The 12,879-nt window shown below is 37.2% G+C and overlaps 1 protein-coding gene across 1 annotated transcript; it reads right to left on the bottom strand.

Annotated features, from left to right (window-relative positions):
* Positions 1–2,877: 2,877 nt before the first annotated feature.
* LOC116127589 lies at positions 2,878–4,939 on the bottom strand. Its single transcript, XM_031413231.1, has 2 exons — positions 4,207–4,939; positions 2,878–4,170 (listed from the first exon to the last, which is right to left on the bottom strand). Exons 1-2 carry the CDS (start codon positions 4,930–4,932, stop codon positions 2,896–2,898), a joined length of 2,001 nt encoding a protein of 666 aa, XP_031269091.1. The 5' UTR covers positions 4,933–4,939; the 3' UTR covers positions 2,878–2,895.
* Positions 4,940–12,879: the final 7,940 nt, after the last annotated feature.

The raw sequence follows: 12,879 nt of genomic DNA, 5'->3' as shown, positions 1-12,879 counted from the left end.
TACAGTCGGGAGAGACGTCAAGTAGCGGAGGAGAATGGCACCACTGTCCGAGACTACTTTGTATTTTTTGTGACTTTATTACTTGATGTAGAGATTTGTATATAAAGTTAAATTTATTTTGGGCCCACTATTACATTCTTATATGCATAAATATATTTTCTATAACATGTTAGTGAGTTTTACTTATATTTTTTCCAAAGAACTACTAAGTAGACAGAATATTACATTCACACTCACAGCATTAAAAAGAGCATGAAGAGCTTTAGAGTTATAATTTGCAAAAGTTATCTCATCAGCAGTCCAACTAGCAACAGGTTTTGGTTTAGATACTTTATTTTCAACAATAACCGAGGCTGTCCATCCATTCACAACCATAGACCAGACTCTTTTATCTATAGACTTAAGAAAAGCACGCTTCCTATGTCTCCATGTATAATAGTTAGGTTATTTTAACAGAGGTGGTCTATGAGCAGATCCTCATTTAGTAAAGAAACTCATGATGAAAAAACAATCAAACATATGCTAACACAACGAATGTAAGTGCACACACAGATCTAAAATGAAAACGCAACACATATCATATTTCGTCTAACTACCAGACCACTTAGATGCACATAAAAACAATCAAAATGGGTAAGGATCAATTGAAGCAACTTATCAGGACACACTCTGATACCACTTGTTGGGCAGAGAATTGGAGTTTTAACTTACGTTAGAGTGTGGTTACCCATTTTAAGTGCACTGGGAATCATGACAATATTTCTTGTTATAATTGTCTAGGCCATAGTCAAAACCAACCAGGACATTGTAAGCTTTTTTGGGCCGTCCACCTAAGTCTGGGCTTAAATAAGCCTTGTAAGCCCAAAACTCAAACGAGTAACCCATTCAAACTCACGGGTCTCTCTTACATATTATCGCGCCACATGCCAAGGTTATTGCTGTGATTCCAACCTCTCTTCAAACTGAAATAATGGATAGCTGGGCTGTCCACCTAAGTCTGGGCTTAAATAAGGCTTCTAAGCCCAAAACTCAAACGGGTAACCCATTCAACGTCTCTCCATGGAATGTGACCACCTATGCTTCCATCACAAACAATTGCATGTCAATCCTTGCACATCATGAACTTCATATTTCGTTTATTTTTTCTTTAAAAAAGGCGACTTAAATTTTATGGAAGTGAGAATATATATCATATCTAGATTTTGGAGTTCGTCAATAACATTTGTATATCAAATAATGTGAAATTGATGTATAAGTACACATTCTTTATTATATAATAACGTAATTCACATTACAATTACAAATCAATACAATTTGAGACGTGAAAATTGAAATAAAAATTAATTTGGGATATATAATATTAATGAATTATCTACATGTGTCTTTATGACAAATGTTAAGAATATTAATGGGAAAAAAAATTGATCATATCAATATAATAAAAAATTGTATTTCTTTTTTATTGTTTATAAATAAAGTGTATCAAAGCAATCAAAATTTTTATCCGTGGTTACCAGTTACCTTAACACAAAATAATCCAACATTAATGATATTCAATGTAAAATCATTGCATTATTTTATTTTATTTTATTTTTTAAAAAAGTGATAGAGATGGGTCATAACCCAAAATTTAAAATCATTGGATAAGCTTGAAACTTTATAGAAATGCCCACAAAAAATTGAACAATTCTGATTTGCCTGGACACAATAATTAAAGCATATCCATTATTTATAGGAAAGTGAACATAATAATAATTAAGATTAAGATTTAATATAATAATTCATTAAAATTGACATCCTCCGAGTGCCCCCGCCTCCCCGTATTTCAAAATTTTCATTTGAAGTGTATTTTTTCATCACTTTCATTAGATACATACCTTTGAAACAAAAGATATGAAGTTTCTGAGCTTAGAATAAAGCATGTGCATGAACTGATGAGTCCAGAAAAAGGATTGACATGCAATTGTCTGTGATGGAAATGTTAGAAATCTGCATCAGGGTGTGTCATTTCATCGCAGCGTTAGCGTAGTGTAAGAATCCGACGAGATTAACAGAAAACAGATTTTTGATAATCGTGTTGTTAAATCCGATTCTTGGCATCATAATACAAGAATCGATTCTTGTACACACGTATCGAGATAGCTTTTGGAAAAGTTAAAGTTCATATAAAGTTAAAGTGGAAAAAAGATTTAGAAAAAAAAAAAAAAAAAAAAAGAGACAAATGATAGTGGGACATTATAAAGTTAAAAACAGACGAGCAAGAAAACAGGAGAGTAAAGTTGAAAAAAACAAAACAGATTAACCATCTCTTATAGCCTAATGGAGGGCGATGATAAAGGAGTTTGGGTCAAGTTGTTTCAACGGCAAAAGGTGGTCATACAAAAAAAAAAAAAAAGATTAAATTCTAATACCAACTATATCTAACGCTTAATATCATTTTTAATTATTCCTTTCTTAATACATAATAGTTAAAATACTGTCCATGCATATAATTAGGAGTCGCCACAATATCTGAATATTGGACCCGACAAACTCAACCCAAACCGATCGGGTTGGTTAGCAAGAAGCTAGAACCAAACGAATTGGTTTGATTCTCCGGTTAATTGAAAAATCCGTATAATTCAAATGGAATGGAGCTGTTGATTACATAATATTTTAAACCTGTATACATGATGTAATCAAAACATTTATGGTAGATTATTGTAGCTGTGGCAAATTGTTTCCAGTTCGACAAAAAAAAAAAAAAAAAAAAGGATTATTTTGAGTAGAAACTATAGTTAAATCTTTCGAGTTATATGAAAACTGAATGACTTTATTCAACCATATACATACATAAAATGTTGTGAAAACAACACTCTTTATACAATCAATCACCATACACATAATACAACACTCTTAAGCCACAGAATGCAATTCACGAGAAAGAATATCGGATTTATCTTTCTCATGCTTAAGCAGAAGCCAAACATGAGTGAGCAATTCTCCACCTCGTCTAAGTTGCTCTGCATGGAGAGTCCAAGGACAATTACTAGCCCCACAAAACAACATTTCCACCCAAACACTACTTATTATTCTCCATCTATCTTCTCTCTCTCGCAGTTTTCCAACCAACTTTTGAACCTGAAAGAGCACATTCCAGTCTGATGTTAACACATTGTTTTTGGGAATTCCTTGGAAATAATTTTCATCCACAAGTTCTTCTACTAAAATCCTGCATAATGTGGCTTCATCCTTTGACTGTTTTATCTTCAAAAATTCACCTATTTGAGCACAAACACCTTGAAAGAGAATGTCACCGGTGACAATAGATAACATATCATGGTGCATGGCCAAAAGATACATCATATAATTTGATAAAACTTTACTCATTTCACATTGCGAGTGAGTTCTGCTACCTTGTGGTTGACCATCATCTAAAGAGTAGCAAAGATTTGTAGCAATGTGCCATATGATAATGGCTTTGCCAAAATTGGTTTGCTTGTTAGCTTGGGTGCCAAAATCTGTTTGAATACTCCATTCGAAATCTGGGAGACAATTACATCTTTCAAGCGCCCATTCCCCCATTTTGGAGAAAGATTGCCAGCCTCTTTGTGCTCTTACCTCTTCCATTTGTTGTAGTAACAATTTCTTCAACTCTTCAGGGACTTGAATATCTTTCTTAACACAAGACTTCTTGTACTCCTTGTAGTAGCCCTTGATCTTGAGAATTCTCCTAATCAACCTACCAAGCTTTGTAGGCTCTTCATGGAGACAATAACTTAGTAAGTTGAATTGATCCATGCAATGTGACCACCTATGCCTCTTAATTGGAATCTTGGGAGCAACAATTATGAACAATCTTCTGGTCAATGCACCCCTATTTTGTTTCATCAGATGAAGTATCGCCCAATCCGAGAACAAAAGTTCCATGATCAAATAAAGGTCAAGCACAATAGCTCCCGCTAACGACACAATGGTAATGATGCTATCTACTTCGTCATGCCGTAACGTATACAAAGCAAAGCTTAGAATAAGTATGAAAATGATGCGACCACAAAAACTTATCTTAGAATAGTTAATGAGTGCCTTGGTGTAGAGCACATCATACATAAAGCTAAGTTCAAATTCTGTGATTCTAAAAACATCCTCAGGCAGATAGTCGTCTACACTCATTGAAGGAAGATAAATTGATGGAGATTGGCCTAGCCAATTCTCAAGATAAGGCTTCAATCTATCAAAGCGTTGATAAGCCTTCACAAGCAAAGACAAATCATGAGAATAAATTCCACTTACGATATTATTGGAACAAGAGCTAGGATTAATTGTGTTTTCCACTTTTCGAATATCACTATTTGCAAAACTAGTTATCACCACGTTTTCACTATTACTTAATGACCAGAGAGCTCGGAGTCTCTCACCAACTTTGATTATTCCAGCTACATACAAAGATAGGGCTGTGGTGTAGGGTGCATCCTCTACAAATAGTGATTGATAAAAGATCCAAAGTGCTATGGCTATTTGGCTGGTTAGTCCAAAAGCTTGCCTCAACGTTAGCTTATTATCTTCAACCGAGTAGGAAATTATGTTTGGGCTACAAATTTGCACCAAAAGCAACGGTGCCCACGAATTTACTAGGTACCCATATTCTCCATATATGTCGTTGGGCAGTAGCTCATAAGATCCTTGCACATCATAAGCCGTGACAGCTATTCCAGAAAGCTTGCCAAGGAGCAATGTTACCATAGGACTTGCCGTTAAGTAGGATAACCAAAGAACCAATCGGCTCAAGGATCTTAGGCGGTACTTTCTACGATTGCCAAAGAAGGTACAAATGACTTGCGCTCCAAAACTCAATATCAATAGAGTTTGGATCTCCACTGCATCCCATTCTACCTCTCTCGTTGTTCTCATAAAAAGAATTGATCCATCCTTGAATACGTCATAAAAGTCCATTNAAGTTTCTCAACATTATTACATTTCATGTGCTAAAGCACTTAATTATGAAAAAGTACAACACTCTCAACAACAAATAGTAATTCAAACAAAATGAACAATCACTTTTTCTTTATTGTATCTTTCTCGTGCTGAAGCAGAAGCCAAATATGAGTGATCAATTCTCCACCTTGCCTAAGCCGCTCTACATGGAACATCCAAGGACAGTTACAAGCACCATAACACAACATTTCCACCCAAACATTACTTATTATTTTCCATTTGGCATCTCTCCCTCCCAATTCTGCAGCATCTCTCCGTTCCAATTCTTCAACCAATTTTTTCACTTCAGACAGTACATTCCAATCTGATTTAAGCATATTGTTCTTTGGAACTCCTCGGCGAAAAATTTCGTCCACACTTACTTCTTTTAAATCCCTGCACAACCTGGCTTTATTTTTTATTTCCGGGTCCAAAAATTTCTTCATTTGCGCATAAGCACCGCGAAAGAGAATGTCTCCAGTGGCAACAGATAGCATATCAGGGCGCATAGCCAGAAGATACATCATATAATCCGATAAAAATTTGGTTAGTTTGCGCCGGGCTTGAAGATTCATACTTGCTGCCCATCATCTAAAAAGAAGCACACATCTTGGTTGTGATGATCTTGCTGACAATCATCTAAATAAAAGCACATATCTGTTGCGATGTGCCATATAATAATGGCCTTGCCGAAACTTGTCTGCTCGTGGGCTTGCGGGCCAATATCTGGGGAACCTGAAGCTTTGGAACTTGAAATTGTTTGCGTGTCGGCTTGTGGGCCAATATCTGCGGAACCCGAAGCTACGGAACTTGAAACCTTTTGAAAACTCGGTCTGAGTTCATTCAGACAATTACATACTTTTAGTTTCCATTCCCCAGTTTTGTAAAAAGGCTGATCTCCCTTCTTCTTCACCTCTTTCATATATTCTAGAATCAACATCTTCAACTTTACAGGGATGTGAATACATTGCCTAGCACGATACTTCTTGTGATCCTTATAGTGAGCAACGCCCTTGAGACCATGATTAATCAATCTACCAAGCGTCATCTTTTTTTCGAGACAATAGCTTAGTAAATTCAATTGATACATACGATCGGACCACCTAGGCTTCTTACTTGGATTCCTTGGAGCAACAATTTTCAGAAATCGGCTCATAAATTTATCCTTATTTGGTAGCATACTGTGAATTATAGCCCAATCCGAGCATAAAAGCAGCTTCATTTCGTAAATTTCAAGCGCAATAGCTCCAACAAGCAACACAAAGGTAATCAAGGTATCTAAAAATAAAATTACGCACGTCCATGATTCACAGGTTATGGGTACAATATGAGTTAAGAGATTCCCATTGGCTTTTGAGCACATGATCGAGAACTCACTTAAACCAAAAGCTAGACAACCGATGCAAAGGATGCGACCCAAAAAAACTCTCCTGAAATAGTTAATAGGCGCCTTGGTGAAGAGTGTATCATACATAAAGCTAAGCTCAAATTCAGTGATTCTGAAAACACACTCAGGAAGATAATCGTCGACACTCGACGAAGGAACATAAGCGGATGAAGGGTGGCCTAGCCAGTTCTCGAGATGAGGCTTCAAGTGATCAAAGCGCTGATAAGCCTTCACGAGCAACACTCGCTCGAGATCATCCAGACAAGCACAGTTTCCGTAAAGATAAAAACCGTTTTTGTTCGGGTAATGTACATTACCATGGCTTTGCCAAAGTATTATGACTGGTTTCACTCGACTAATGACCTTAGAGCCTGAACTCTCTCTGAACTTTGATTATTCAGCTACATCAAAGGCAAAGGTTCACGTATGGATGAAAATAAGTTTGAAATCCAAGATTCATAAAGATGACAAGCGGCGGCGACTTGCAAACCCAGTCAACCTATATGCCTAACTGAAAACTTATCAAGTGAGTAGTGAATCATCATCAGGGCCACCAATGTGCCCAAAAGCAAAGGCGCCCACCAAGGACATTAAGATGCCATACGTTTATTAGATATCTCAGTGAATAAGTTTCAGTGTACGGCAAGGTTATCGAGACGAAACCTTGCCGAGGCAAAAGTGATAGGATAGGACCGCGAGGAAGGTAAAAGAGGCAAGAGGATCCGAAAATATGTTAAGGGGGATACCTTCCGTCTCCCCGTCGCCTAAAGATGGTAAGAACGTGTGTGATCCCACAGCAAAAAACAAAAAAAAAAAAAAAAATAACATTGCATTCTGTAGCTGGTGCAATCCCACATTATCTCACTGCCATGATCTCGTTGTAAATAAATATGGATTCCATGAAAGATTTTTCACTGGTTCATGTTCTAAACCTGAAAACAATGAATTATCAAATTGTTGTACAGGTTGAAAACGTATAAACTATACATACGGTAACTTCAAAATATTGTTGACTTTAGAATTCTTCAGACAACCCTGAAAAGTTAATAAAATCCCTTACAAACTGGTCGCACCAGCGCCCACATTTGGGTTACTGTTATATCATTGAGATCGTATTTAAGGTGGTGGTAAACCAAAGGTTTCGAGGACAACCCAAGGTGGGCGTTTTACCGCAGAGATTGGAAAACATTTCAACCCAATGTTTTCCAACTATGCACAGGACGGAAGGCCACATTCAACGGTTGTGACACATCCATTCTGTTGTATAGATCGTTTCTCAGGACCAATAGAATAGCATGACGGTACGGTCTATAAGTCAATCCTACAAAATGACTTGCATGAAGACATCTGCGATAATTTTATATTTGAGTTATTATTTAATTTGATTTAATATTTGTATAGTAATATAGTAATTACATAATACATATTGTTTTGCATCTCATACATTAGAGTTTTTTTTAAATACTAAAAAGGACATATTCCTATTCATACTTTGTCAAGAAAGTGATAATGACATAAAACAAAGCGACCCATTGGTGCGTGTTGACGTTTCACGTATTTCGGACTACACACATGAGATAGAGAATTACTTTAAATTAAATAGAAATAAAATAATCCAAAATTAGCTAGTATAATGTACGACCTGCTTGACTGATTGTATTTGATTTCAAAAGGGAAAAAAAACTGACTCTTCACACTGTGTTGGAATAAAGAATAACCAGTATCGTAACTTATCCCAAGATCATATGCACCATTGCATCACATTTGTAATAAAGAACTAAATGAATTAACACAGCACTAAATAACTCCTTCCTTATCTCGAAGCAAACAAAGATCCTGGAAGAAAAAACTACAAAAGTCGTATTTGGTTTCTCCAAATTCTAGAGAGAGAAAGCGTCCTTTTCCTTTGCGCTTTGGGACGTTTTACGCAGTAACCATTTCGTAAAAGAAAAAACCTTCACTTTATATGGGGAACGGTTCGTGAGAAAACTGCTTTGGCAGTTTCATTCTACACCCCTATCATGGGTTGTAATTGACAATATCTCCCACTCACACATGATGGGACTTCTCTCTCGGTGTTTCCTTTAAGGTTCATATTTTAGTGAAAGTCTGTGAGCACATGCATACTTCGAGAGACACGGTAGTCATATATGTAGGAGGATAACTTCTCGAATTGTGTGAAACAGGTTGTATGTGTATGCAATACCCAGATTACTTATCAATTTATCAAACAATTCATTAGACAAAAAAAAATATCGTTGTATCATTAATTATGTTCTAATCTGTTACATAAAAGTAAAACATAATTGGTGGACCAATGAATTGAACGTGTATATAATGTAATAATTCAAAGAATCGTAATCTCCTCTTTTCTCGATTCTTGCACTTCATTTAACTTGCTTTTAGAAAGAATTCAGAAGATTGATATCTTAATTGCCTTGGTAACACTCTAAGATAGCAATCATTAATGAGAGGTTTCAAGAAACTAATAGAGTAATAAGGGTATGTGCTATGAGTTTTATTCATAAAAAAACTCAGGGTATCTAACACAATGTTAAAGTTGAGATTTGACTTGATATCCCTTTGGTAAATGGTTTTGCCACATGTGGTATGAAAATCAATGCTATACAAGCATTCATCTTTCCCATGGAGTGCATGTCTCTTTCTTGTAAATGTGTACAGATTTTAGTTCAGAATACCTAATGTTAACTTGAGTCACTTTACATATTTTTATTCATCAGAACGCTTAATAGGCAATGTAGACAGATAAAGTGATCATTTATCACTGTTTGGTCACTTCACTATGACATTATTTTATGTCTACTTTTATAGGGCCGTTGTAAACATTTGTAAGCTGGCTCCTCTATTATCACTAAGATAAAGCTTACAAATCGTTCGATCTTCATTCCTACGAAGTAATGGAGCGATGCTTGCGGCCTAAATCTTTAGCTGGACGCTCTTTCAGATTAGTCTATTTTCACAAAATATGTATGCGCTAGTATGCATATAATCTAAAATTGAGCATTGAAATATGTTATTTAATATTGATAAGGACAAATGGAACAATTTTGGGAGGAAAAAATCTCAAAGTTATAGTAACATTCACACAATCGTAAGCCTACGAGACTCGACATGCTCTATTGCGTTATCTCTTGGTATAACTTTGTGAATGATCCGCAACCTGGTCATGATAGTAGTATTCATGTTCCCCTCCTTTTGTGCCACCAAGTCTCGCACAAAATTATATTCTGATATCTATGTGTCGTTTCTACCCGTGATTTGGATCCTTAGTGTAGGTATATGCGCGCTTGACATCACATTGTATTCTGACTGGTCAATAGAACCTTAATTATTCACAGATGATTTCAAAACGATTAACAAACGCTTCTGCATGCAGCTGAAAAAGCTACAAACCAGCCTCCATTGTAGATAAGGATATGCAATGATTGCTATGTACTGCTCCAAGATATGGCCCCACCATTAGTAAAGGAAAACAATCATAAGTAGAATGACTTGCATCTAAATCTCCTCCCACAATCAAGATCGGTGAAGCTTCAAGTGTTAATCATTGTCTGATAACATATGAGAAATCAGCTGTCTTTTAGATAGCAAGATCTTTCACAGCTGCTCTTCATCTTTGCCAAGTGCTTGTCCGGGTCGGATGGTATCGACTTACCCAACCAACGGAAAGAACAGATTTGGCCGTCTAGTGCACATGGCCATGACAGAGACTTCCAAGCACTTGTATAGGAACATGCTATTCATTTGTTCCTTTTCTTGTGGTAGTGAGTCTTCGCGGACACAGTTTTACGACTTAAAGTCTCGCCTTTTGCGATAGGGTGTCTATGTGGTTACAATTCATATGCAAAGTCGACGTTACGTTGTCAAGAATTTTGGCGGTTGAATAAGAGCGGTACTAACTTGGTGAGCTTTGACACTCTGGTAATCTGATACCCAATAAGTTATTCGGTATTTTCCTCGATTGATACTGACTCCCCTGTAACTGGACCAAGTAATGCAGTTCACATAATCTTATAATCAAAATGGTGGATACCACCTTGATATTATGTAACAAGAGCGTGGCCCTTATCTTTAGCTTGTTGCAGCTAATCAACCTTTATAGTAGTTCCATTTGATCAAATTAGAGAGAATACTTTAACACATTGTATGGATCTCGTATTATGGACACATGATTTCATTTACATTTGAAATCCATACTGCTTGATCGACTATGCAACGCAATGCCTCGTTTCTTTGAGGACTGCGTTGAGGCCCATAAATTGACTTGTTAAAGAGTTAGCCAGTCACTTTGTGTTCTTGATCTTCTAATAAAACCTAGTGAGTGATCGTATAATTAGGAATTCGTTAATGGTCTTCTCCATTGAGAAAGACGTCTAGTCCCTCTACATTCAATTTGAGTTGCACATACTACAATTGATCAGCAGCATGATATGCTAGACATTTAAGTGTGAGTCTGAGGGTTAAACCGCTGCACACAGGAGGTGAAAAAAGTTTTCTACATCTATTCCTCTATGTTGTGTATTAAAAACCCTTGCGCAGACAAGCGAAGCTTCGTATCTTCTCAAATACGCCATTGCTTTACAGCTTGATTTGGAAAACCACTTGTTCCAAATGGCTTGCGTCTCTTCGGTAAATCCACCAATTCGCAATTGGTTGATTTCATAGATCCAATTCCTTTTTCCATTGATTTACATCATTTCCTTAGAAGGGCATGAGAGCCACAGTTACATTCCTTGGTCTTCGTCATCTTGTGGAGTAACTAGAAAAATTTCCCCCTCAATCTCAAATCGTCGACGGGAACTGTTTCTGTTGATCGAGTATGGATGATTGATTGGTGGTTACGCCCACTTGGACCAGCTCTTAGTGGAGTTCACTCAGTAAGGAATGATGGAGTTGATCCTGAATGATTCATCAACTCCATATGCTCCCATGGGATGTAGTAAACCAATGATTGTGCGGCAACAGAATTGCCTTGGTCTTCCGTGTATGGGATAGAAAACAACATGTTTTACCTATTTCGCCCTTCTTAGAAATATGGTTACTAAGAAGTGAAGCTTCGTGATCAAACTCATGATGCTACACACTTTCTGGTTCTCCTATGAAGAAGTATCCTTTGAATACGAATATCTTATAAAGATAATTCTTCCCCTTGCGACCTATTTCATATATGGGAAGGATCATGAACTAGAGCAGAAATCCCCCCCCCATGCTTAGGAGACTCAAAGAGGGTTTCCGAGTTGTCCATAAACTCATATGGTGTAGTAGGTAAGAGTTTGGATAGTACTCGATTGAGGATATATGTGGCAATACGCAAATTAAGCAATGCACCCAACCAAAAAGGTGATGGGCAAGTGTGAGTTGGCCATCATAGACTCTCAACCAGTCTCCAAAATAGGGTTCTGTTTCTTCGTTCTGCAACACGTTTGTTGCGGTTCTGGGATCGGTACTTGATCCGATTCATTCCATTCATCCACAAAAAATCTGAATTGATCAGATAAACTATCACGTCCTACGATCGGTGCGAAGAACTGTATTTTTTTTACTAATTGATTCTCAACTAAGTTTTTTCAAACTTTTGAAAGAATTTCTAAAGCTTCTGTGATTTTTGAGAAATCAAGAAAAACATAACCATCAGAGTGAATCATCTATATACTGTGATAAACTAAACAGGCCTTGGTATGCCTCGTCTGCCGGATCATTAGGACCACATATGATCGACACTGAATTGTTGCAAGGGACATCAGCTCTTATCCGCTGTTCAAAGGGTTTCGTGCGTTTTTTCCAGAGAGGACAATGTTCAACAATCGCGGGAGTCAAGTTTGACTCTTGTTAACCGTATACTAAGGCTTCTTTGCTGGTCTAGTATCATTCGTGTTGCGCATTGGGGCCAACATCATCCAGGCCCACCCACTAAAGAACTCAATTGACTGTTAGGAAAAAACAGCTTACAATGTCAATCAGAATATAAAGCGAAAATGCACATTATGTTGGAAAAAGGACCAGATGCAATTAAATCAACGGGTAAACTACACGGAAAAGACCAAATTGACGTAGGTATCGGATGTTAAGCTACGATCAAACTAACAACGCATTCGGAATGAATGACCAGAAGCCCACTGAGGTGTCCAAAATAAGGAGCACCAAAGTCCACTGGATTCATTTAGATATAGACAACCTTTGAATGGTTTACACATATATCCATCCTTCACACTTTGGGGAATATCAATGTTGCGGAAATACAGACTGGCTGCAAACACTCAGTGTGATGACTCACGAGTCATTTTCGGTATGGTTGTGCTGATCCCGGTCATATCTGGTTACACGTAAGATGGAGATCTGGTTAAAACACGTATACTGCGAACATGTTGGGTACCGGATATCCATAAGTTTTCCTTGTGCGAACGACCTAGCTCATGTCTGTGCCTGATGTAGGTCTGGTGCGTACGATGAAGTCTACAGCACAAATAGGCATGCGTTACACAAGTTATACGTCAGATCCGACGCCGCAAACTGTTTGC

This window comes from Pistacia vera, unplaced genomic scaffold (genome assembly GCF_008641045.1).
Source record: "Pistacia vera cultivar Batoury unplaced genomic scaffold, PisVer_v2 Contig1047, whole genome shotgun sequence".
Taxonomy (NCBI): Eukaryota; Viridiplantae; Streptophyta; class Magnoliopsida; order Sapindales; family Anacardiaceae; genus Pistacia; species Pistacia vera.
The sequence above is the reverse complement of the archived record's forward strand: the minus strand, read 5'-3'. Positions and strand labels throughout refer to the sequence as shown.

What these genes read in the sequence shown, in the direction of transcription:
- LOC116127589 (XM_031413231.1), bottom strand. Translation starts at nt 4,932, where the DNA reads ATGGACTTTTATGACGTATTCAAGGATGGATCAATTCTTTTTATGAGA. An exon ending in ATCAACGCTTTGATAGATTG is followed by an intron (nt 4,171 to 4,206) that starts AAGCCTTATCTT and finishes GGCCAATCTCCA; the next exon opens with TCAATTTATCTTCCTTCAAT.